At 46.3% G+C, this 27460-nt stretch overlaps 1 protein-coding gene across 5 annotated transcripts in view; it reads left to right on the top strand.

Annotated features, from left to right (window-relative positions):
* MERTK (MER proto-oncogene, tyrosine kinase) overlaps nucleotides 1-27460 on the top strand; it is a 366926-nt gene that overhangs the window by 255458 nt on the left and 84008 nt on the right. For 3 of the 5 annotated variants that reach the window (XM_086927212.1, XM_086927210.1, XM_086927214.1), the window contains 3 exons: nucleotides 5540-5693; nucleotides 8856-8944; nucleotides 24117-24212. In XM_086927212.1, the coding sequence (XP_086783338.1) occupies nucleotides 5540-5693; nucleotides 8856-8944; nucleotides 24117-24212 (339 nt within the window). The remainder of the gene's footprint in view (nucleotides 1-5539; nucleotides 5694-8855; nucleotides 8945-24116; nucleotides 24213-27460) is intronic. The other 2 variants (XM_086927213.1, XM_086927211.1) reach the window with 1 other exon arrangement.

Below are 27460 nucleotides of genomic sequence, written 5' to 3'. Positions count from 1 at the left end.
GGGCGTGGCTGGCGGATCGGAGGTGGCGTTTGGGAGCGTAGAAGTTGATTCGGTTGTTGAGGTAGCTCGGGCCTTGGTCGTGGAGAGCTTTGTGTGCGTGGGTAAGGAGGCGGAAGGTGATTCTCTTGTTGACCGGGAGCCAGTGCAGGTCTCTTAGGTGTCCGGAGATGTGGCTGTGTCGTGGGATGTCGAGGATGAGTCTGGCTGAGGCGTTCTGGATGCGCTGGAGTCTCTTCTGGATCTTGGCGGTGGTTCCGGCGTAGAGTGCGTTGCCGTAGTCCAGTCGGCTGGTGACGAGGGCCTGGGTGACGGTCTACCTGGTCTCTGTGGGGATCCACCAGAAGATCTTCCGAAGCATGCGCAGGATGTTGAAGCACGACGAGGAGACGGCGTTGACTTGCCTGGTCATGGAGAGGGAGGAGTCCAAGATGAAACCCAGGTTGCGTGCGTGGTCCGTCGGTTTGGGTGCGGTGCCCAGGGCGGGGGGCCACCAGGAGTCGTCCCAGGCGGAGGGCGAGGAGCCCAGGATGAGGACCTCCGTCTTATCTGTGTTCAGCTTCAGGCGGCTCGTCGTCATCCACTCGGCTACCTCTCTCATCCCTTCGTGCAGGTTGGCTCTGGCGGCGGCGGGGTCGTTGGTCAGGGAGAGGCTCAGCTGGGTGTCGTCGGCGTAGGAGATTATGTTGAGGTTGTGTTGGCGTGCGATGGCCCGCGAGGGGGCTCATGTAGACGTTGAAGAGAGTCGGGCTCAGTGAGGATCCTTGAGGGACGCCGCAGATGACTTTGGTGGCCTCTGACTTGTACGGTGGTAGGCGGACTCTTTGTGTTCTTCCGTCGAGAAAGGAGACGATCCATTCCAGCGCCTTCTCCTGGATTCCGACGTTGCTGAGGCGCTGCACTAGGGTGCGGTGGCAGACCGTGTCGAAAGCCGCGGAGAGGTCTAGGAGGATGAGGGCCGCTGTTTCCCCGTTGTCCATCAGGGCTCGGATGTCGTCGGTGGCGGCGATGAGGGCGGTCTCGGTGCTGTGGTTGGCACGGAATCCGGACTGCGATGGGTCGAGGGATCCATTCGTCTCGAGGAAGGTGGCCAGCTGTTTGTTGACGGTCTTCTCGATGACTTTGGCTGGAAACGGGAGTAGCGTGATGGGGCGGTAATTCTTGAGTTCGGTGGGGTCTGCTGTAGGTTTCTTCAGTAGAGCGCTGAGTTTGGCGTGCTTCCAGCTCTCGGGGAAGGTGGCGGTGTCGAATGAGGTGTTGATGATGTCCCGCAGGTGGGGTGCGATGACAGCGTCGGCTTTGTTGAAGACATGGTGAGGGCAGGGGTCGGTTGGAGATCCGGAGTGGACGGAGTTCATCGTGTGGACGGTGTCTTCGGTGTTGACCGGGGTCCAGGCGCGGAGGGTGGTGGTGGGTGGAGGTCCTGCGGTCGTGGCGTGCGTCGGTTGAGTACTGAAGCTGTCGTGTATGTCCGCGATCTTGTTGTGGAAGTAGGAAGCGAGGGAATTGCAGAGGTCTTGCGAAGGGGTGATGTCGTTGTTTCCGGCGTTGGGGTTGGAGAGCTCTTTCACGATGTTGAAGAGTAGCAATGAACTGTCCTTCATTTTTATTTTTATTTAAAAAAAATATTTTTATTATGATTTTTAATTCCACAGTGTATCACGGGAAGGTCCTAATCACTTCACCGTAAGTGTGTGTCTTGCTTTTGTAGGCTGCATCACTTCCTTCTGAAAAACATGAGACCTCTCATCCAGTTGTGGCATTGCCAGCTTCATAATGACTCAGAGCGTGCTGGTTTTAACCACTACTACTTGCTGTGGGGTGCTGATATTGTTTGTGACAGTACTGTACAATTCTGTAGAACAGAGGAACCTAACTTTGCTGACGCGCATCCCAGACATTTGTAAAGGAGCAGAAGTGAGCAATCTGGCTGGTAAATATCCATCCCTCTAGAGAAAATACACTTTATGTTCCTTTCTTTAAAAAAACCTTGGGTGCTCTCTTTGCGACTTATTCCGGTCCCACCCTCTGCATCAGAAAGCTTGCATACTACATCATCAGGTTTATGTTCAAAATAATCTGGGGCAGCCTACAGTGGCAATATTACACCAGCTTTACACCAGGGCAAAAACAGAGCTAACCAATTGCACCTTTTATGTCAGTTTTGAATTGGCCTTTCGGGCATTCTGGCACTGCCAGGTGGTCTGGCTTGAAACTGCCAGTGTAAGAGTTGCAAAAGGACCGAAAATACAAGGCCACACACTGGCCATTTTAGGCTAGCCCATCTGCCAGTGCCACAGTGCCCGACAGACCAGTCGGACACTGTTTATGCTACATTTGGGATACACAATGGGCCAAAAACTATTTGTGCCACTATCGTGACACAATATAGAGCTCACTGATGTGACCCCTAACCTCGTCCTGCCTTTCACAGCTGAAAAGAGGAGGAAAGGCATTGTCTCAATTTCACATTTTGTAAACTCATCATAGAAAGCATAAAATTAGATGGAGTCATGTTTCTCATGGTGTAAAGGCCATTTACTTCATTTCCAACAACACAAGAAGCAAACCTGGTTAAAGTAAATGTGCCCTCTTTTCTTCACCAGTGCAAATTGTCTATATTATTGCCCCATATCCCTGGTAAATGAAAGTTGCCCAGATATCGCAGTTCCAGGTATATGTAATCAGTATTAACCACGCCACTACATGAAAACCATGACTGTAAAATAAATTATGAATTTAGAGACAGTAGCTAAGATCTGTATTGAAACAAGTTTGTATCGTTTTTCTTTAATATCACTAAACTGTTCGCTTTAATCATATGGGGTGAATTGTATTATGCTTCTTTGGCACAGTTGTCAGTGAAATATGCATTATTTACTATTATATTTTCCTATTGGTTTGGTTTCTGAGGTTTTCGAATGTGCACACCATGAAATGGAATGTATGGCACAAGGTGATACCTTAATATTGACTTTTAATAATCGAAGTGCAACAATATCAACTTCATTTTTAGCACAATATCATTGAGATAGGTAGTTGTGGATTCTGCTAGTAAAGCTACACTCCCATAAATATGCTTACGTTGACGATATTGTGCAAATCAAAGCTTTACTGTTGATAGTGGTGCAGATCGATTATTTTGTATTTGATATTTGGATATACAACGGGATCAGAGACGTTTGAAGGCATGGGCAAAGTGGGCCTTAGCCCCGGATCCCAGCCTTTCAGGGACCCCCTGATAGAGCCAGCTGTGTACTGCAGAGAGTCTTGCCCTGATGTCATTAAATAATTCTTAAACAGATTGTTTTAAATACAATTTTTCTTTACATTTATTTTTTATGTGGGTGATGTATGTGAGTCGATCACAGACGTTTTGCACTTTTGTTTGTTTTTAAAACCATTCAACAGCCATAAAAAAGGTTTTGGGGGATGGAAACTGGACATCACATATGAGAAATGTATGGGGGTTACAAACATTATTTGCAATAAAGTTTGTGAGCTGCTGCTGTATTATAATATTGAAAGCACTTCACTACCCCTGAATATTAGATGTGAATACATTTGGGGGCAGATTTACAAGGTCTGGCACATCTCTGCAAATCAGCATGAATGCACCAGAACACTTGCGACATGCAAAACCACCCGTGCGCCACCACTGATTCACCGCCGTGATGCACGGATGAACATATGCATGTTACATCCCCTGGCGGAAATGCTGCGCATTGCTGGAGTCGCGTCGCAAGTGCAACACGGATCCAGCAAGGCTCGGGGGTGCTCTATGCCTAACATGTTGCATCACTCCTTATGCCTGCTTCAAGCCGGTGCAGGGTTTGGATGCAGCATGGCCGTAAAAGTGACTCAGTAAAATGTGGTAGATTTCACTGCCTCACTTTTACAAGGCGTACCTGCGAGGGTACGCCCACCCTGCGCTGGAACGGCCACATGAAACCTGATGCAGGTTTCATGTGGCGCAGGGGTTTACAAAATGACAGGTATTCGTAGATGCATCGCGTTGTTAATACGGCGCAACATGGCACATGGTTTACGCCACTGCTGCATCACAGAAGTGATGCAACTGTAGCGTAAATGTGTCGCAAGGGGCTTGTAAATCTGCCCCTTAGAATTTGGACCTCTGTGCCTGTGCACTGTCAGTGACCTGGCTACAGAGGGCATGGAAGAGCTGACATTGGATCATTAATTCAAAACTGTTCCGAGCAGGGCACCACTAATTATGTTTGGCCCAGGGCCCCTAAAATCCTTAAAATGTGAAGTAGAAGTTCACATTTTACTTTCAAATTCTGGTATTTTTTATATATTTGTAATGGTTTTTATTAACTGTACAATAAACTTTCTCTACTTCCTTAAAATGTGTCTGATCTGGATGTCAGCACCTCACTGCCATAACCTCATCGTGGCCTACCTACCATGACCTTGTTCGGAGTCCTGAAGGCTGTAATTCTACAAAGTATAGAACAAAAATCCAGATTCATAATAATACATTTCAAATGGCATCACAAAAGTTAGACCATATACAATAATCTGTAGTAAACAGCTTATGCAGTCCTTAAGCTCTTGAGTCTCCATGGGCAGTAAAGTGATCTACGTGCTGTACAAACGCCAAACACAAAAATGCTTTGAATCTGAACAGTGTTTAATTTGTGTAGGTGGTTGCAGCGGGTGGGCACCAACACTCCTATTTGGGGACTCCGGCATATTTTTCATCATCAGCCTTTGAGAGAGAGGAAAGGGTACAACAGGGAGAAGGCAAAGATGGGTAAAAATAAAGTGTATGGGTACAAAGCTTTTTTTTAAGCCCCCCACTGAATGCCAGGGTTGCCAAACAACAAGGCTGTTAGTTTTGATTCCACCTCATGCCTCTTTCTTCCTTTGATTCCACCTCATGCCTCTTTCTTTGACTGATTTCACCTCATGCCTCTTTCTTTGACTGATTTCACCAATTGCCTATTTCTTCCTTTGATTCCACCTCAGGCCTCTTTATTCCTTGGATTCCACCTCATGCCTCTCTCTGTGATTGATTTCTCCTCATACCTCTTTCTTCCTTAGAATCCACCTCAGGCCTCTTTATTCCTTTGATTCCACCTCATGCCTCTTTCTTTGATTGATTTCACCTCATGCTTCTTTCTTCCTTTGATTCACCTCATGACTCTTTCTTCCTTTGATTACACCTCATGCCTCTTTCTTCCACCACCCTACACTTCCTGTTTCTTTATCTTCTCTTGTAGGTTTGTTTTTATAGCCCAGCTGTCTTCCTTTGTCACTGTTCCTGTCTCTTCCTTACTTTTTGTCCCTTTTCTGCCTTTCTCTCTCTTGCGCTGCCTGGTGATGTAAATAAGTCTGGTCCACAGCAATGAGTGTTTGCTCCACCACTGTCACAACTGGCATAAATTAAACTCTGCACACACGCACTGAATGACACCCTAATGAGCTTGACTCTTTGCAAGTCAGGATGAGCTGTCTTGAATGTTAGTTGTGATGATTGATCAGACTCATTGAACTGAATTGTCTCCTATTCCACCAGGTTTAATAGCTTTTGAATCTTCTTCCACCCCAGCATCGGCCCGCACAGACTCCCTCTCCATCGTCTTAGGACTTGTCTGTGGCGTGCTCCTCATTCTGGCAACTGTATATGTGGCCTTCCTTGTCAGAAGGCGGTGCACTGAAACCAAATTTGGGTAAGTCCTAGACCAACGAGGGAATGCCTGTCTGGCATTTGTTTTATTGTTTGAGTTTTGTGGTGAATTCAGTATGTTTGCATGTTGTTTAGGTCTAGGCAGGGACCTAAAGGAAGAGCTTTTTTAAGTCAATGTCATTTAGGAACTTATTTTGTTTTCCATTCACAAAAGAAGCTGTAAAATAATTTACCTTGTACTGTGACTGCTACTGCTACAATTTCATTTTATGAAGTGAGAACATTTAGATAATTTTAGAAATCACAGTGGTGAAGGGGCATCTAGGTTTTAACATTTGCTGCAGATGTCAGAACCGCATCCAGCAGCAGGCTGTGAGTATCAGGTGGCAACACAGCGCCCTGGAGAAGGAAATGAGGTCGGATAGGGAAGTAGGGATACGAGTGAAAAATTGATTGTAGGAAAGCAGACATCACAAAGGCATGTGACCCGAAAGATACATTTTTGCACTTGAAGGGTGGGTTTTCGCGACTATGTATCCCTTGAAGGCTCACTATCTCTCGTATCTCTTCCGTAGTCTCCTTTTCCTCTCAGTCTTTTTTAAGGCTGTTTCTGTAACCTCTCCACTTTTGTTTTGCTGTCTCTGTGCCCTCTTGCCTATTTGTGTCGGTCTTTTCTTCCTTTTCATGATCTCTGCTTTTCAACAAGCAATTCCGCATTTGTATCCCTATTTCTGTATCCGACCTCATCTTTCTCCAGGACCCTGTGCTGTAACCGCCTGCTGCTGGATGCGGTTCGCACCTCTGCAGCAAGTTTAGACCAATCAGATTACAGGCTGGATTCAGCATGGTGCTGATGCAGGTGGTGACTCTGGAAACGAACAGAGATGTAGAGGAACAGATACGCAAATAGTTCATTGAAGGAAAAAAATATATAAGTCCCTAGACTTGAGGCCTAAATCTCTACAATTGTATTTATTTTGTTATCAATCCAATTCCGACTCCAAATCTAGTTTTTACCACTAAAGACATAATGAGAAATATATCAAAATACATACATATACAAATACCCAATCTTTCCTGCCCGTTATATTTACATACGGATGCGAAAGAAACGTAATTCTAGAAAAGCATTCCGAAAAAGAACAAAAAGGTAATCCAATACACATTCGAGGGGATGCATCAACCCTCCACTTAGTTTAAGGAACGTGTAAACAATAATCTTTAAAGCATTAATCATAATCTGTTGGACTCCTCCATTTTGTAGGGTTGCCACGTTTCCGCCCATTCATTCGGGCCTCATCAGGACGATGGAAGACAAGAAATGGTGATACCAAGAAAAATTAGTAACCAACTGTAGCTGATATCCCAAAGTCTTCAAAAAGTGTGAAAAATACAGGGGGGGGCGGGGGGGGCTCCTTCTGGGGTCCTCCTTATAGTCACTGTTGCTGTGACCACAACCGTAGCGCAGCCTGCATAACTAGTGGAAAGGGTTCGCTGCTATTGGTCGAAAGTCCCGTATGTGAAGGTTGTGCGCTCAAAGGGATATCAAAACAAAGCCAGTTCTGCTCCGCCTGGTCATTTAATTACTTCTGCGGGGGACGGCTACTCAGGAGAGATTTCAGCAGCATCCTCAGTGATCGGATTCCTGAAACAGAGGACACCGCTGAAATCTTTTCCGAGTAGCTCTCCCAGTGGAAGTAATTAAACAACCATGTGGAGCAGAACGTGATACATTTTGATATCCCTTTGAGCGCACAACCTTCACATATGGGACTTTTGACAATTAGGCACGGACCATTTCCAATAGTAACACTTTTTGAAGACTTTGGGATTTCAGCTACAGTTGGTTACTCATTTACTTGGTATCACCATTTCTTGTCTCCCTCATCCTGATGAGGCTTGAATGAATGGGCCTAAACGTGTTGACCCTACATCATGGAGGACTCCAACAGATTATGATTAAGGCATAAAAGATTATTATTTACACGTTCCTTAAACAAAGTGGAGCGTTGATGTATCCCTCTAAAGTGTAATGGATTTCCTTTTTTTTCTTTTTCGGATTGCTTTTCTTGAATTTCTTTTCTTTTGCATCCGAATGTAAATATAATGGGCAGGCAAGATTGGGTATTTGTGTATGTATGTATTATTGTATATTTGTCTTTATGTGTTTTGTGGTAAAAACTAGAAAAAAAATAGGTTTTTGACAACAATTTTTGAAGTCGGTATTGGATTGATAACAAAAGAAATAACATTTTAGAGATTTAGGACTCCTGGCTAAGGACTAATATATTTTCTTCCCATTATAGAACTATTTGTGTATCTGTTCCTCTGCATCTCAGTTCGTTTCCAGAATGTATTCCTTGCCTGGATGCGGTAGGATTACCAGGGCAAACCCCATTTTGCAGGAGACAGGTGGTGATGGCACAGGACACTGGCAGAGGGCCCTCCGTAATAGAATGAGAAAGAAACATGAACTGGCATAGGCATAAAGAGCAAAATGGTGATTAAGAAAGTTAGTTATTCAAAAGCATGCTTTTTAACCTGTAAATGAAATTAAATGAATACCCAGCCTTACTATCAACCGATTTAATGGTTCTCCATTTACCGGCCTGGGAATGATGAAAGGCCAAGTTTAGTTTCCTGCAGGGATTTAAACCTGTGACATCTAGAGCACAGCAGGTTTTAGCGGTGAGTGTTCAGCTCAATGTGTCATCTTACCACCTTATGTACTATCCACGCATAGCATTATTATTAACATGATATAAATAACTTCCACTTACTTTAGTCATCTATGAGTCAGCTTCAAGGCTATTGTTTCCTTTGGGGTCCTCTGAAGGACAATCCTGTTATCAACATGGAGACTCGGGCTACATTATGACTAAGCAAAACACTGCTGTACTTTGGACGGCATGTGCAGCTTCCTTTTCATATTGTGAAGACTGAATCACATCTGGCCATCTGCTCCTGAAAGAACAAGCTGCCAAAGCAGCCATTTTTTATATAATTTTAGAAACAAGTGGCACGTGTGTGAGGGAAATGCGGTTCATCACCAAGAATGTGGCGCTACATTCCTCCATTGTGTTTCCGCCTTTAGGTGACTCAGCGTATACTTGTTTATGTAATGGGTTCTGACTAATCTGTACAAGGTCTGTGAGACCACAAGCCGGTTAAAGAGTTCCTTTTTTTCTGTCTTTGCTTTCTGTAGGTATGCGTTTAGCAGTGCGAATGAGTCGGATATGGTAGTGAATTTTACAGCAAAACAGTCCTACTGCCGGAAAGCCATCGAAGTTACATGTAAGTTATTTCTTAGCTTTTGTTTGCAGTCGTCCTTGGAAAATGGGGTATGAGGGAGATAAGGGGAAAATCTGAGCAGAGAGTATGCTTAGGGCCTTCTGTAATGAATCTTAGGCAACTTCAGCAATGGCTTTGAACATCTGGTAACTTCAACAATGACTTTGAATGTCAGGCAACCTCAGTAATGTCTTTAAATGTCAATGTCAAGCAACTACAGCAATTACTTTGAACATCTGGCAACTGCAACAATGACTTCGAATGTCAATGTCAGGCAAATTCAGCAGTGACTTTGAATGTCAATGTCAGGCAACTTTAGCAATGTCTTTGAATGTCAATGTCAGGCAAATTCAGCATTAACTTTGATCATCTGGCAACTTCAAAAATGACTTTGAATATCAGGCAACTTCAGCAATGTCTTTGACTGTCAATGCCAGACAACTTCAGCAATGTCTTTGACTGTCAATGCCAGACAACTTCAGCAATGTCTTTGAACGTCTGGCAACTTCAGCAATGACTTTGGATGTCAGGCAACTTCAGCAATGACTTTGAATGTAAATGTCAGGCAATGTCATCGATGACTTCAAATGCCAGGCAACTTCAGCAATGTCTTTGATTGTCAGGCAACTTAAGCAATGACTTAGAATGTCAGGCAACTTCAGCAATGTCTTTGAATGTCAATGTCAGGCAACTTAAGCAATGACTTAAAATGTCTGGCAACTTAAGCAATGACTTTGAATGTCAGGCAACGTCAGCAATGACATTGAACGTCAGGCAACTTCTGCAATGTCTTTAAACGTCAGGCAACTTCTGCAATAGCTTTGAACATCAGGCAATTCAGCAATGCCTTTTAAAGTCAGGCAACTTCAGCAATGCTTTTGACCATCAGGCAACTTCAGCAATGCCTTTGAACAGCAGGCAACGTCAGCAATGCCTTTGAAAGTCAGGCAACTTCAGCAATGCCTTTGAAAGTCAGGCAACTTCAGCAATGCCTTTGAAAGTCAGGCAACTTCAGCAATGCCTTTGAAAGTCAAGCAACTTCAGCAATGACTGAATGTCGGGCACCTTCTCCAATGTCTTTAAATGTCAGGCAACTTTAGCAATGACTGGACGTCAGGCAAATTCAGCAATGACTTTGAACATCAGGCAACTTCTGCAATGTCTAGAGGTGTGAACTGTTTGAATGAACAAGTAAATCATGTGAACCAACATCCCTAGAGCATTCTTTCTCCCTATTCCAAGTTTGTTGTACAAAAGGGCTTCATCAGTCTAAGGTAGAAAGAGTAACTAATTGCGTGTAGGAAACCAGGAAGAAAAAGGAAGTGTATTGTTTGGCCTCAACAGCAGGTGGAAAACCGCTTGCATTCTCACGGGCAGCATGGACCCCTTCACTCTCTGTGCCAGCAAAGTTCTTTCTTCTATTTTACCAAAACCAAAATCTTCTTGCAGTCTTCTCAGTATTCCTTACTTGTTTTTCCCCATCTCTCTTTTTCATTTCTCCTCTACAAGTCTCAGATTAGTTGAAAGGAAGGAAGTGATCATTTGCCATGACAGTGTTTTCTGCCCCTTGTTGATCTTTGCCGTCAGATCCAGGACCAGAACATGCCGTCCTAAGATTGTAATGCAACACAAGCTTAAACTCGTAAAATAATTGCTAATGTGGTGGACATTAGATAGTAGCAAGTGTGATCTGTAGAAATGAAAAGAAGAAAGTTCCTAGCATGGAAAGAACTGAGATGGCGAAGTACTGATATGCTAGAGCTGATGGCTGGAATCCATTAAAAAAGGTATGATCAACCTCTAAAGCCCCTGAAGCATTGGCATAGGTAAATAGTGTGCCAGTACCATTGGCCAGGACATAGAGAAAAATAACCAATCCATGTCCTTCAGCCACAGGCACCCACATCCTGCTCTTTTATCTTAGTCCCATAGATAGAGATGGAGTAGATTCCCATGCACTAACAGCCTGGAGTCATGGTGATAGAAGACTAAACAAAGGTCTCAAAAGCTTTACATTGTCATGCCTCCATTTAATTTTACTTCAAGAGCACTACAAATCCACTTGACATGTTTGAATCACTGTAAAAAGCATAAACAGTTATGCAATGATACTCAGTAAATAAAGTTCTCGGAACTGAACCATAATGTGGAGAAGCGTGGCTCAATGGTTAGAGCGGCAGACCCTGATGCAGAGGTCTGGCCCGGGACCAGGGTTCAATTCCCGCCTCTGCGGCTCTTAGACTCAATCTCCCCAGACCTGATAATTCTCGCCTCGGTGCCTAGTCTAATCATGGGTCCCACTCTGTGACTCTGGGCAATAGCTTGCTTAATCTCCACAATGGCCCCAGCAGCGCTTGGGTGCCTGGTTTCACCTTGGGGGTGCCCAGGAGTGGACATCTCACAGGAAAGCCAGGAAGGGTTCCACAGCGGTATGAATACAGTGCTACGAGACCTCTGGGTAGAAGGCGCTATATAAATACAAACACATTTACATTTACATGTGACCTGGTAGCCAAGAGGCATGTAAGGAGATTTTGGCTACCAACTGCACCACAAATTTCCTGCTCTCTCCACTGGCTGGTGCTGCTAAAGGTAGCCAGCCTATCCACTCCCTCAGATAGGAGAAAGGAGTTACTAGTTAGCTGCCAGACCTGCATAGATGGAATCGTAGACTCATTTTACAATTGAGTAGATAAAACAGGAACAAATGGGAGAATTAGAACTGCCACAGGACCTGGGCCTTCTGCGAGGAACAAGGTACAGTGGGGGGCTTGGCATCACCTGGCCCACTAGTTCAGTTCCAAATATTCTATAATGGAGGATCCCTTCAAGTGAATACCACTCAGTGCTTGTAGAAATAAAGCATGGACTTCTGCTGTGTCAATTTATGTTTATTTTACATCATCAAATCATGATTAGCAAACTAGAGTATGTGATACCCATTTATTCCCTGAGCATGGATGAGTGTCTTTGATCTGATGTTAATCTTGCTTATGCCAGTCTTTTACAAGATCACTGTCCTTACTTCGTCATGAAATGTACAGAAATATTGCGCGAGGAAAGTGTGTTTCTTGGAGACTTACTGAAGTGTCTTGTTTGTGTGCTTTTAGGAGGTCTTCCTAAACCCCTTCTATTCTCACTGCCAAAGAGATGATGCACTGTGAATAAATGGCAACAGTCGCTTGAACCTGCAGGAAAGGGTTTTACTGTGAAGACCAGTTGTAGGTTTAATACTTTACATGCTACAAGTCTATCAATACCCCCCTCCTAATAATCAATATCCACCATATCTGGAGCCCAACCTCACTCAAGGTAGACCATGGAATAATAAAGAATTGCTTCCACACAGGTACAATCTACCAATCCAAAACCGCTTCCAGATTTGCTCTGGTCTGGAGGGGGGAGATTGACAGCAAGCTCAGATACCCCAAGAAAACGTGGCTGGGAAAAATCCCTCTCCCCCAGTTCTTCAAGCTCTTATTAAGGGTGGGGTTCTCCCTAATAGTATTGAGGCTTCCATTGAGTTATCTCAAGAATTGCCCACATTACATAAGACCTCCACTCCCGATAGATTGACACCATGCGACAGTGATATTTGGGAGCAGATGCAATCTATCGTAGGTGATAAAAATGGGAGTGGGGAACACACAGGAAATGGCCCGATACAGGTAAAGAGTGACCTTTGTGCACTGTTGTTTTGGAATGTAGCAGGGTTGAGGGAAAAAATCACTAACCCAGCCTGGGAGTCTGTAATGAGTGGCCAGGATATAGTGGCTTTGCAAGAAACATGGACTCAGGACTCAATCCATGTAAATGGTTATAGAACCTTCTTTACCCCAGCTGTTGGAGGCCATTTTGGTAGAGCAAAGGGTGGTTTGACTACGTTTGTTTCAAACCAACTTAAAATCAAACAAGCTCACTGCTACTCATATTCTAGTTATTTTCAGCTCATAATCTTAAGAAATTTTAAAGGAGCTAAGGTGCTGATTATTAACTTTTACAATAATGTCCCGAGGGAAGAAATTGTGGTTGTGATGAAGCAGCTCAAGGAGGAAGTCCAGTTAGAGGTAGACAAAAATGACAGAGAACTGGTAATTTTATGGGGGGGGGGATTTTAATTGTTCACTATGTACCAAAGGGAGTCAGGGCCTATGTGGCCTAATGACAGAGAGAGATACGTATCTGACTCACTTCGATCACACTCTGATGGGGGACCTGCTTAACGAATTATTATTTATGTTTGATTTAGGGTTTGCTAATGAATCAGCCCTAAAACCCACACCCTTTGCTCCGACCTTTGTTGGTAGAGGCTTAATGTCAACTATTGACTTTATTATCTCCTCCAGTAATCTTAATCACAGAGTGTTGGGGGTTACAAATATCCAATTGCCCATAAGTGACCATCTTCCCCAATGCCTTAAGGTAGCAGATTTGTTCCCAGACCCATCTACGGCCGCGCCTCTTGTTGAGACAGCGGTTGATGTTGTCCTTGGGAGACAAAATGGGTACACACTCAATTGGAGAAAAGTAGTCCCCGCAACCTTCTTTAAGGAACTCTGGGAGGCGTGCTCTAATAGTTTCAGGATCTGTTTGGGTGATAACTCTAATAATGATGAAATAATTGAGCACTTTGATATAATAGCTACAAATATAAAAAATAGCCTAAGGGTGGAGGCAAAACGTAGAGGTAAGGGACCCAAGAGTTGGTTTGATAATGCATGTACCAGGGCGCTGAAAAATTTAAAACAGGCAGTACACAGATGCCCCAGGGATATAGGTGAAATAAGAGCATGCAGGTCCGCATATAATCAAGTCAAGTCAAGTCAGAAATTTATATAGCGCACTACATACCCATAGGGTCTCAAGGCGCTTGAGGAAGGGGGGAGAATTACTTGTCGAATATCCAAGTTTTAAGTTGTTTTCTGAATGCTAGGTGGTTCTGAGTAAGCCGAAGGTGAGTGGGAAGAGAGTTCCAGGTTTTGGCTGCCAAGTAGGAGAAGGATCTACCTCCCATGGTGGCTTTGTTGATGCGAGGAACAGTGGCCAGGGCTTGGTTGGAGGATCGTAGCTGACGGGAGGGGGTGTAGAAGGACAGTCGTGTGTTGAGGCATTCGGGTCCAAGTTCGTAGAGTGCTTTGTGTGCGTGGGTTAAGAGGCGGAAGGTAATCCTCTTATTTATGGGGAGCCAGTGGAGGTTTTTCAGGTGACCAGAGATGTGTTCTTTACGCGGGATATCAAGAATGAGCCTGGCTGAGGCGTTCTGGATGCGTTGGAGTTTTTTCTGGAGTTTTGCGGTGGGACCGGCGTAAAGGGTGTTTCCGTAGTCCAGGCGACTCGTGACCAGTGCGTGAGTGACCGTTTTTCTAGTTTCGGTGGGGATCCAGCGAAATGTTTTTTTGAGCATGCGAAGAATGTTGAAGCAGGATGATGAGACAGCGTTGACTTGTCTGGTCATTGATAGTGAGGAGTCTAGGATGACGCCCAGGTTCCGTGCGTGGTCTGTCGGGATGGGTGCATTTTCCAAGGGCTACTGGCCACCAAGAGTCGTCCCAGGCGGAGGGGGAGGTACCTAAGATTAGGACTTCTGTTTTGTCTGAGTTCAGTTTCAGACGGCTGTGCTTCATCCACTCGGCTACTTCTTTCATTCCTTCGTGTAAGTTGTTTTTGGCGGTGTTGGGGTTCTTGGTGAGTGAGAGGATCGGTTGGGTGTCGTCAGCGTAGGAGATGCTGTGGATGGAGGTGGAAAGGAGTCTTGCCGGTGGCAGTGGCAGGCTCTATCCGCTCGCGCTGACAAATCTTACAGCTCATTTTGTTTAGCGCTGATTTCAGCGTCCTTTTAATGCTAATGAACTAAGCCTCATTTTAAAATTGTTTTGTTGGACTGTAACATACTTTACCTACCTATCTGCCGACTCCCGCCCCGGTCCGCCGCGTCCATTTCTGGGCGTTTGTTTGCGGAGGGTGAGGAGGAGCCTAGCACTTCCGGGCTCGGGCGGATGGTCAGCGCTCTAGTTGCGCTGTAGGCTAATTGTATTTAACCACCTGGTTCCTGCAGTCGCGCTGTGGAAAGGAGTCTTGCCGGTGGCAGTGGCAGGCTCTATCCGCTCGCGCTGACAAATCTTACAGCTCATTTTGTTTAGCGCTGATTTCAGCGTCCTTTTAATGCTAATGAACTAAGCCTCATTTTAAAATTGTTTTGTTGGACTGTAACATACTTTACCTACCTATCTGCCGACTCCCGCCCCGGTCCGCCGCGTCCATTTCTGGGCGTTTGTTTGCGGAGGGTGAGGAGGAGCCTAGCACTTCCGGGCTTGGGCGGATGGTCAGCGCTCTAGTTGCCCCTACAGCCTATAAATGTGTATTGGCCAGCGACCGCGCAGCGGACGCGTGCAGCGGGCGCGCCGGAAGCGCGCCGAAGTCGAGCCGAAGTCAAGCCCGTCTGCGCCCGTCCGCGGCCGGACGGGGCGCGGGGCCACAGACCCTGGTCAACCACAGCCCCCTCGATTACGGTATGATAAACATACTCTACTCAATCTACGTCCTGTCCCTATGTCATCTTGTTTACACTCTATGGAGGCGCTATCTGTACACGACTGTTCTGTGTGCCATTTTACTCCTAGCATCTGCTCTTCCGACAACCCCCATAAAAGTGTTTTAAAAGCCGCACTACTTAACTGTCGATCTCTAAGCAAACACAATATCCAAATATATCACCTCCTTGAGGATGAAGCTCTTGAGATCCTATTCCTGACCGAAACCTGGCTTGGTGAATATTCTGATCCTGATATCATCGAGGCGATGCCTCCAGGATACTCCCTCGCCAGGCTCGACAGGAAGGATGGCAGGGGTGGTGGAATAGCCATTGCCGTCAGAGCCCCTCTAGAATGCTCTTTTTCGCCGGTGAATATTGATCACTGCGAAGCTGGATCTTTTACTATCATAGTGAGTCCTAAATACTCCCTATCTGGCATTCTCTTGTACAGACCCCCGGGCAGACTGTTTGACTTTACGAGCAGCCTCATAGAGGCCACAGCCCATCTTGCTCTAAGGAAATCTAGACTCTTGGTACTAGGTGATATGAATATACACTTTGATGATGCTGGGGACAAAGACGCCACCAGCATAAAAGCAGAACTACTTTCTCTGCAGCTAGATCTTAAACATCAAAGCCCCACTCATAGACAGGGTCACCTGCTCGACCCAGTATTTGGTAACTGGAACGGAGTAAAAGTGCTTCCTCCAATTCCCGTTCCCTGGTCTGACCATTTTGTGATTCCCCTACATATATTAGCAACCGAAACTGCAGTCAAGAATGAAAACTTGCAGACCTATCGATGTCGCAAGTGGAAAAATTTTAACCCTAACACGTTTGTCGACAAGCTTGAATTGGCTGGACCCCCCAAGGGCTCTGACTGTGAGACCGCCTACACTTGCCTAAAAAATGCTATCCTTACTGCCCTTGATGACACCGCTCCCATCCGGAGTTCAGCGACCAACAAGAAATTGAGAAAACCATCACCATGGTTTACATCTGAACTTCAAGATGTTAAAACCGCTTGTAAAAGACTGGAACGAGATTGGCGTGTCAATTTCTGCCCCACTGCTAAAGACCACTATAAAAAAGAGCAAGCGAGATACTATAAACTGATCCGCTCCGCTAAAGCTCTACACTATAAGACCCGTATAGGTGAAGCAGAAAACTCCTCTAAGGAGCTTTTTAAAATTTTTAAGGAAATCTCGGTAGTCACCAACGAGAGCAATGCCCATAATGACTCGGTGGCGAAATGCAATGATATTGCCAAATACTTTGCTAATAAAATCACTACCATTTACTCTAATTTCTCCACCCACCTGCCACCAGGCTCTGACTTCACTGAAAATCTGGAGCTCATCCATGTTAAAAAATGTCTGACCAGCTTCTCTGTACCTCACATTACTGCTTTAACTAGTATCTGTAGGAGCATAAAGTCTGGTTCTCCCCGGGACCCTGCCCCCCCCAGGATACTCACAGCCAGTCTGGAGGTCCTTGAGCGTCACTTCAGGCACATCCTCCAACTCTCTTTCTCTACGGCCATCCTCCCTGTGGAATGGAAAAAAGCCATTGTGCTGCCGATAAAGAAAAAACCCAATATCAGTCAGGATACTCTGGAAAACCTTCGGCCCATCTCGCTGCTACCCTACTTAGCGAAGGTGGCTGAGAAAATAGCTAATAGCCAACTCATGGCCCATTTAGAATCTAACGGTGCATTTCACAGTTCCCAATCAGGATTCAGGTCAGGTTATTCTACTGAAACCGCCCTACTGAGAGCGACAGAAACCCTACGGGCAGGGGTAGATGCAGGACAGACCATGGCACTTATAATGCTGGACCTGAGTGCGGCGTTCGACACTGTAGCACACTCCATCTTGCTACAGTGTCTGAATAAAGCCGGGGTCACCCAGGAAGCTTTAGGCTGGTTGAAGGCTTTCCTCACCAATCGTTGCTTTCAGGTTCAGAGAGGTGTTTCTCTCTCTGACAGCATTGCCTTGGAACAGGGGGTGCCTCAGGGCTCTGCCCTGAGCCCTACCTTGTTCAACCTGTATATGGCCCCTCTGGCTGAAGTGGTTCAATCGTTCGGCATTGAATTAGTTTCATATGCCGACGATACTCAACTTCTCATCTCCCTATCCCAAGCCCCCTCTGTTTCTGCAAATAACTTCAAATCTTGCATGCAGGCTCTGGCAGGTTGGATGACCCAACACTGCCTGAAGCTCAATGGCTCGAAAACAGAGGTTCTGGTTATGGGAGGCAGGGATACGAGTTGGACCAAGGAGTGGTGGCCTTCATGTCTGGGGCCGCTACCCACCCCCTGTGAAGCAGCCAAGAATCTGGGGATTTGGGTTGACCCCAAACTCTCCTACGATTGCCACGTGAACAGGGTGGTCGGTAAATGCTATGGGGTCTTGAAGACCCTTAACCGTACCCTTGATCTCCTTCCTCTTGAAGCGAGGCGCACTATGACACAGGCTCTAGTGACTTCTAGAATAGACTATGGGAATGTGCTGCTGCTCGGAACATCGCAAAATAACATCAGGAGACTTCAAGTCCTACAGAACACAGCAGCACGTCTAGTCCTCAGACTTCCCAAGAGAGCTCCTTCCAAACCTGCTCTAGATACCCTCCACTGGCTACCCATAAAAAAAAGAGTTCTGTTTAAAGCACTATTAATGTGCCATAGGATCATCTCCCAAAAAGCTCCTCCCTATATGAATGACTTAGCCATTCCCTACGAGCCCAATAGAACTCTTCGCTCTGGGGGAACTGGCCTGCTCATTATACCTCGTATCAGGAAGGCCAGAATGGGTGGCCGCTCTTTTCGGGTTATGGCCGCCAGGGAATGGAACGCTCTCCCTATGGAGATCAGACTAGCGGACTCGGAGACCGCCTTCAGGAAAAGCTTAAAAACACACCTGTTTTCCCTGTAACTCCCTACTCTGTACTTGACTCCTTTCCACAGCGCGGGGACACGCCGTGATGGCGTCACCAGGCGCTTTATAAACTCCTTTGTTGTTTATAAACTCCTTTGTTGTTGAGATTGTGTTGGCGAACGATGGCTGCGAGGGGGCTCATGTACACGTTGAAGAGGGTGGGGCTGAGTGACGATCCTTGCGGCACACCGCAGATGACTTCAGAGGCCTCTGATTTGAATGGAGGGAGACGGACTCTCTGAGTTCTTCCGGTGAGGAACGAGGTGATCCATTCCAGAGCTTTTCCTTGGATTCCAATGTTACTGAGGCGCTGTAATAGGGTGCTATGGCATACTGTGTCGAAGGCTGCGGAGAGGTCAAGGAGGATGAGGGCGACTGTTTCTCCATTGTCCAGTAGGGTTCGAATGTCATCTGTTGCTGCGATGAGTGCGGTCTCAGTACTGTGTTTGGCACGGAATCCGGACTGTGAGGGGTCGAGGGATTTGTTGCTTTCGAGAAAGGCGGCAAGCTGGTTGTTGACAGCTTTCTCGATGACTTTGGCCGGGAAAGGAAGGAGCGAGATGGGGCGGTAGTTTTTGAGTTCAGTGGGGTCCGCTGTGGGGTTTTTCAGAAGGGCGCTGAGTTCTGCGTGTTTCCAGCTTTCCGGGAAGGTGGCGGAGTTGAGGGAGCAGTTGATGACGTCTCGGAGGTGTGGTGCTATGATGGAGTCTGCTTTGTTGAAGATGTGGTGAGGGCATGGGTCAGTTGGGGATCCTGAGTGGATGGAGTTCATCAGGCGAGTGGTGTCCTCAGTGGAGATTGGGTTCCAGTCGTTAAGGATGTTCAAGGGGGGAGAAGTTCCTGCAGAAGGTTGGGTGGGTAGGTCTTCGGGTCGGTTGTCGAAGCTGTTGTGGATGTCTGCAATTTTGTTGTGGAAGAAGGAAGCTAGGGAGTCGCAGAGGTTTCGAGAGGGGGTGATGTAGTTGGAGTTGGCTGATGGGTTGGTAAATTCTTTGACGATGTTGAATAACTCCTTGCTATTGTGAGCGTTGTTATCTAGTCGGTCTTTGAAGGCGGCTTTCTTGGCAGACCGGATTAGTTGGTGGTGTATGCGGGTGGCGTTTTTGAAGGCGTCTCTGGTGTTGGAGTTTGGGTCTTTTTTCCATGCTTTCTCGAGGGAGCGGCAGAGTTTCTTGGATTTCTTAAGATCATCGTTGAACCAGGAGGCCTTCTTGCTGCTTAGTTTGTTTTGATGTTTTTTCAGCGGAGCTAAGATGTCGGCGCTTTTGGATAGCCATTGGGTGAAGTTAATGGCTGCTTGGTCGGGGTTTGAGGAGTGGACAGGAGGGATTTTGAGGAGCGATGAGGAGATCTGATCGATGGTGAGTTTGTTCCAATTTCTACGCAGGGTGGGTTGAGGGTGGTAGTGGATTGTGGGCTTATTGTAGAAAAAGTGAACGCAGCTGTGGTCCGTCCAATGAAGAGCTGTGGTGTGGCTGAATGAGACGTATTTGCTGGAGGTGAAGATAGAGTCGAGTGTGTGACCTGCAATGTGGGTGGGGGAAGTGACAAGTTGTTTGAGTCCGAGGTTTGCGAGGTTGTCCAGAAGGGTGTTGGCGCTGTTGTTGTTGCTCTTTTCCAGGTGAAAATTGAGGTCTCCCAAAAGGATGTAGTCCTCGGAGGGGAGGGCGTGTGGGGTGATGAAGTCAGCGATGCCGTCATTGAATTGCGCACGGGGGCCCGGGGGCCGGTAGAGAAGGGTGCCTCTAAGTGTGGTTTTGGGGTCGGTGTGGATCTGGAAGTGAAGGTGCTTGGCGCTGGTAAGGTTATCATCTGAGCTGGTTGAGATGTGAATGGAATTCTTGTGGACGATGGCGATGCCTCCTCCTGTATGCTTGATGCGGTCCTTGCGGATGATCTTGTATCCTTCTGGGATGGCAATGGTGATGTCTGGGGCTGATGAGGTGTTCATCCATGTTTCTGTTAGGAAGGCGGCGTCCGGAGAGATGGTGTCTAGTAGATTCCAGAGGTCGATGGCATGTCTGTGGACTGAGCGGGTGTTGAGCAGGATGCATTTTAGGTGGTTGGTGTCGGGTCTCTTTGTCGCGTGGGTGGATGAGGAGATGGATTTGGTGCCGTCGAACTTGCAGGAGATGCATGAGAAGGGGCCATGGGTGTGTCCAGGAGCGGCTTGGGCGCAGGTGGGGGAGCCGCCGGAGTTAAGGGCTAGGAGGGAGGTAGTATCGTATGTGATGCGGGTGGGGTGGGTGGGGCGGGGGACAGGGGGTCTGGCGCTGGGCGCGGGCTTGGCGCGGACGGGCGTAGACGGGCTTACCTTTGGCGCACCTTCGGCGCGACTGGGGCGCGATCGCTGCGCGTGAACGCTGCGCGTAGGGACATCTGACATAAATGGTAAGTGGGGGGGGCGGAGCGTGGGCGGGTCAGCTGGGAGGCGGTATCGGGGAGGGTAGGCGGGCTAAAGGAAGGCAAAAACAAACACAACAAAATGTCTCCTGGGAAAGTGAAACTGGGCTGAGGAAGATGCAATCAAAAGCAAAGCATACAATGCAGCACAAATGTCAAATGCTAATGGCGGCGGTAGCTTAAATAAAACAATGTTCAAAGCAGCACACGATGCAAAAATGCTAAAGGCGGCAGCAGATTCAATGAGCTAAAGTTGAGCTTCGAAACAGATTACAATTGAATGCGAGATTCAGCGCTAAAATGCTCTATCATGAAAGACAGCCTACGATACCACAGGGAATCAGACAGCTCTTGAGGCCAGGGAGCGTGGTGGGAGCAACCGCTTTCACAGAGGTCCAGACGGTCACAGCTGCAGGGAGGAGGGGGAGCGCTTAGTGTTCGTGGGTGGGCGGGTCAGCTGGGAGGCGGTATCGGGGAGGGTAGGCGGGCCAAAGGAAGGCAAAAACAAACACAACAAAATGTCTCCTGGGAAGGTGAAACTGGGCTGAGGAAGATGCAATCAAAAGCAAAGCATACAATGCAGCACAAATGTCAAATGCTAATGGCGGCGGTAGCTTAAATAAAACAATGTTCAAAGCAGCACACGATGCAAAAATGCTAAAGGCGGCAGCAGATTCAATGAGCTAAAGTTGCGCTTCGAAACAGATTACAATTGAATACGAGATTCAGCGCTAAAATGCTCTATCATGAAAGACAGCCTACGATACCACAGGGAATCAGACAGCTCTTGAGGCCAGGGAGCGTGGTGGGAGCAACCGCTTTCACAGAGGTCCAGACGGCCCTGAAACTAAGGAAAACTGTGCTAAATAAGGAGGCAATAGATTCCCTTTGCGAGGCCTCAAAAACTAAAGATCCCGCCGCATTTTGGAAAGTAATTAATACCCCTTTCCCTTACGAAACCCATACGGCGCGAATTGAGATCGCAATAAATGAGGATAATTGGGTAGATCATTTCTCCAACCTTTATAAGGCACAGGAAGATATCCACAGTGGAGGTTCTCATATTAGTTTGGATTTACAACCAAGTTATAACTTGGTTGTAACACTTGATGAGGTACTGCTTGCTCTGAGATCCACCAAAGGCGGCAAGGCAGCTGGGCCTGATGGGATTCCTGCAGACCTATTTAAAGTCAATACTGAAATCTGGGGACCAATGTTGGTACAACTTTTTAATGCGGCTCTATCAAGGGGCCTGAAAGAATCCTGGTTTACCTCTGTCATCGTCCCGATTTACAAGAAGGGGAACAGAAACAGTTGTGCCTGTTACAGACCAATCTCCCTTCTTGACTCATCAATAAAAATTATGGGACGTATTGTGTTGGCAAGACTCCAAAGCTGGGCGGAGGAAAATGAAATCATGAGTGACTTGCAATTTGGTTTTCAAAAAGGGATTGGCACTATCGAGCAAGGCCTAAATTTAATGCTACTGCAGCACACATATATAAGGATAAAGTCGGAACGCTTGTATCTTACTTTTATGGACCTTTCATCAGCGTTCGACTGCGTATCACACTCCAAATTGTGGGCAATAATGAAAGGTTTGGGAGTGGACAATACCATCATCTGTTTCCTGAGGGAACTCTATAGTGGAGCCACAGCTTCTGTCCGCTACGGTAGGGGGGGCGAATGCTCCAGACAATTCAGTGTGGGCCGTGGAGTGCGGCAAGGTTGCGTATTGGCACCTTTTTTATTTCTTCTTTACATTAATGGGCTCGAGCATCACCTGCTGCAGGAGTGCAGGGATATGCCTAGGGTGGGGAGGAGGGCAATCCCTGCGCTCATGTATGCGGATGATGCCGTGCTTATGGCACGCACTCCTCGGGCTCTACAAAAACTAGTAGTTAGTTTTGAGAAATTTATGCTGAATCTAGACTTACTAGTAAACTGTAGTAAAACTTTCACAATGAACTGTGGTCCAAAATCAGGTAAACCGATGAAACGGATGTTTTTAAATAATGTGCCACTGGATAACACCCCAACCTTTTCCTATTTGGGCATTTTATTCCATGAGTCAGGTTCTTGGACAAGCGCAATTAAGGCTAGAACCCTTTTATTTATGAAAACGATCATGGCCCTAAAGAATTTTGTCAGAAAACTGGGCAGGAAGCCGATAAAAGAAATGCTAACTATATATAAAGCAACATGCTTGTCTGTGGCTATGTATGGCTCAGGTTTGTGGGGGTACGCAAATGTTGATCAAATCCAGGTGGTGGAGAATACATTTTTGAGGGGAGTCCTTGCCGTTCCACAGTGCGCTGCCACATTTAACTGTCACGCTGAACTTGGCCAACCTTACATAACAGACATTATCAAAATTCAACCTATCCTACTGTGGCACAGGGTATGGACTACAAATGAATGCGTTATGAATCGGGCCTTGTTACAGGACACCCTCAGTTTGGATCACGTGGACAGAGCAGAATGGCTGGGATATGTAAAGTGTTTCCTGAGTGAGATTGGATGCTATTCCTATTATTCGGATCCATCTTCAATGGATAGCATTTCTAGGAGCACACTAAAAACCCTTTGCCTGGACCATCTTGTGGACAAGAGGAAGAGAGTTGAAACTTTGAAACATACAGTACATTCGCCACCTCCTTACTCTCTGTGAGACTAACTCTGTACAGCCATATTTATCCCTGCCCATGACAAACTATGATCGCTTCCTTTTAACTTGTTTTAGATTCTGTATATTTTTTAGATTAGTGTCTTTTCCTAGCATGAACTCATGGAACCGTATATTGCCCACTTGTTTGTGTGATGGTATGTCACAACAATCAGATATCCATATCCTTTTTTTCTGCAGATTTTATAGTGCCTCCCGTAGAAAAATTATTTTCCCTTTCTTAAAAGAAATGAATTTAAACAGATGCCGCCCAGCTTTTTTAGAAGTCCAGAAAATGGATACGGTTTTAACTGTTACCGTGGTTTTAAATTATTTAAAAAATGTTTTTAAACTAAGGAAACAAATAGTAATTGAAATGGTTTAAATTTCCTATTGATCTCCCTCACTGAACTCACAATTACGAGCTGTAATCATTGTAATCATTGTAATTTGTTTTTATGTCTGTTACTTTTATGGTTATTTGTTTTTAACCGAATAAAGTTTATTGAACTATTGAACTGAACATGCATTGTCTAGTGACCTACCTTCACCAAGCTTTCCATGAAAATTCTTAAAGAATGTGGTATATCTGTGTCCATTGTCCTCGAGATGTTAATAAATGCATATTTTTTTTTACAGTAAGTAATTTGGGAATAAGTGAAGATCTTCAAGAAAAACTCCGGGATGTAATGGTTGACAGAGATGCCCTTACTCTAGGGAAGGTGCTGGGAGAAGGTAAGACATTTGGAATGACATTTTCTGGCAAGTGCAATATCTGTACCGGTTTCCAACTTCAGCCGGCTTGGTTGATTTCTTAACCTGCACATCAAGCTATGATGTATGCAAACATTGTTTATGGAGGACGCTACTCTTCTACACATATCAAGGTAATAAGAGGATTGATTTGGTCATCCCAGATAATAAGCATAAACAAAAAGGTGTGACATTCTGTGAAGGTCTTCATATAAGAGGTCTAGCCATAATTACTTCTCATAACTTCGGTGTAGGGCTTTTAGATTTAGAATAGGGTTTTCATACGTAGGTCCTGATGAATGCCACAGACACCATTGGCCTTTAGGGCAAGAAACATATCGACCACTTGCTTCTTGGACTTACAATATGATTAGGATTGCTAGTTTCCTTTTCTTTCATTTAATCTCACCATAGACGCAGCCAATTATTAAGAAGAGTACACAGGTTTTCCATAGATATTTTTTTGTAATATCACCTAATCTAAAACTATCACACAACTGCAATCCTGAAATAAATTCTGTTCTTTGGACTAGCTAGTCATTGAACTTAGGATACAATGATCTCTGGCAAAGAGCTCTGAAAGGAGCCCATTGGATATTTCACACCCAATGTAAAGTGGAGCAGGACCTGATGATAAAGCATGTCACCTTAGCGGGTGAGGGTCTATGCATCCTTAAAAGGATTACTCGTAGTGCCTATTAATATAAAAACAGATAGAGGATCATCTGTGTCCTCTTTAAGCAACTATCTTTGTGGAATGTCACACCTTTTTAGGTTGAGCCTGGCGTAAGAAGCGCGAAGCTCTGCTGTCTCCAGCGAGGCTTATTGTTTACTTGCCTCGGAAGTGGGACAGGAGATGGGCACGCGCAGAGCGATTTGAGCAGGTGTATGCGCACGTACACCCACGCACTGTGCTCCGCTCCTGTCCCGCTTCTGAGGCAAGTCAGCCTCCTGCAATAGAGAGCGCACACGCACACACACACACAACCAACTGTCCCCTTTCCTCCAGCAAGCCAGCTGCATGCAGTAAGTATGTGCGCGCGCGCACACACACACACATAAAAACAAACACACACACACCCTCCCCCATGCCATGCTTTCGCAGCGTTTCACACACCCACACAAAAACAAAAACACACACATACATGGACCCACCCACCCACCCGAGCTTTTGCGGCGTTTCACACTCCCACACAAAAACTAACACACACACACACCCACCATTCCCCCCACCCCCACCCTGAGCTTTCGCTTTCCCACCGGCGTTTCAGGCCACGCTCTCTGCTTCGCTCTCACCTGTTGTAATCCTGCCAGTGGGCGGCAGGAGGCCAGGGGCAGCAGAACCGGTGTTTCAGGGCACGCTCTCTGCCTTGCTCTCACCTGTTGTAATCCTGCCAGTGGGCGGCAGGAGGCCGGGGGCAGCAGAAGAGCCTGGCCCCGGTGACCGGGTGGAACGTACCTGGAATGGCCGGAACACTGCTGCTGAGCGTGCTCCGTGAGCCTGGAGCAGCATGCAGCGTCCTGAACAAGTGGGAGGACGAAACCGAAAGAGAAAGCAAAGCAGCGGATTAAATTAAACAGACGATTGGCTCACGTGCCTACTAAAACACACCCCTTGTTTCCCTCTGCATTCTGGAAGTTGCAGCAAAGAAAAAAGTGGTCTGGAGCATCTAATTACGCGTGAACCTGGGTAATCGGGCAGTTATGACCATAAGATTGAAAAATAATATCTCAGGACTGAAGGGAGATGGCAAATGTGGTGTGCCCACTCCCTCACAATGAACCCATCCTGCCATGTTTGCTCGGCTGCGCCCCACGCACACTTCCGTTTCCCAATAACCGCACTGAAACTACTGCCAGTCACTCGCCCCCCCACTACAAACACACACACACACACTTTTATCTCTAGCGCTAAAAAAAAGAATCTCGACATAAAGCGCTCAAGTATTCCAGATAACAAATGCTGCTAAAGCAATAATGGCCTCCCTTTTTAAAAGGCGCCTTAAAGAGCTGCCATAAGCCAGTATCCAGTGTACTCACCGCGTTGTGTGCCCTCAGTAAGCCTGTTGAGTGAGGAGGGGGAGAGCTGGTGTCTTCTAGCCCTCCCACTGTTGTTTCCCAGAGCAGGGTTAGCTTGCATGTGTGTGTGGGGAGTGCCAGCAGGAGGTTAGGTTACAGATGTGTGTGTGATTGCCAAGGGATTCTCGTTCCATCCTAGACCAATGCATTTCAAGGTGCGGTTTGTACCTTTTTTCCCTTCCAGTGGGGGCTACTGTGTACGTGGGAGGGCTTTATACCATCACAGCCCATGGGACTGGCAAGCTGTGCAATGCTGAAACCTAAAGGCACACAGATTCTTCTGTAGCGCATGCTGCAGAATGAACCTCTAGGCGCTTACAAATCGAAGTTCCTGATTAAATGTCATCCAGCCCAAGTGTATTTTTACATACAAAAAAATGCAATCTGGGCCTCCATTACTGATGGGGGCACAATGTTCTGCGCTGCGGCACACTTGAACTGGTTGCGCCCTGCACAAACCAGGTAATTGTGCCCTAGCACAATGAATATGCTGCGCCCAGCCCAGCCACAAACTCATCAGAGAAAGGCAGCCTGGTTGTTTGAAGCAGCTGGTCCTCTGACATCTGGTCTGATTTTCAAAGGGGAGGGGTCAGAGATCCCTCTGCAGGCAGATGCCCTCAGTACTTAAACCTACCTGCAGGGGCATGTCTTGTTTTAATGGCGATTATAGCAGACCAGTCCAATGAGCACATCTAGAAATTTCAAATGAGGCCACGTCCACTTGCAAAGTGAACAAGCATTTGCAATGCAATAGGTCTCGCAGTTGTGAGAGTTTGAGCTATTGGCATTGTAAATGGCAATGCCTTTTAATTACGTGTTGGTTTTTAAAACATAAATGAAAGGCATTGTCATTTACAATGCCAATAGCTTAAACTCTTTCAAATGCGAGACCTATTGCATTGCAAATGCTTGTTGTATATGCATCCCCATCCTCACAAAGTGCTTATCAGGCAAGATCTTATTATCGTCGTAAAATCACAGTTGATTACCATGACAAAAGGTACAATGGGCTGAGAAGGAGAACTTACCTCCTCTCCTGACAAGTACAATAACAAAAAGAAGCACCATGAAAGCTCCAGGCACATCTTTCACCTCTATGTAACAGTGATAACATTGAAGCGGGCGCCTGCCTCTGTCCTTCCATCAGACAC

This window comes from Lissotriton vulgaris, chromosome 6 (genome assembly GCF_964263255.1).
Source record: "Lissotriton vulgaris chromosome 6, aLisVul1.2, whole genome shotgun sequence".
In the NCBI taxonomy this organism is placed as follows: Eukaryota; Metazoa; Chordata; class Amphibia; order Caudata; family Salamandridae; genus Lissotriton; species Lissotriton vulgaris.
The sequence above is the reverse complement of the archived record's forward strand: the minus strand, read 5'-3'. Positions and strand labels throughout refer to the sequence as shown.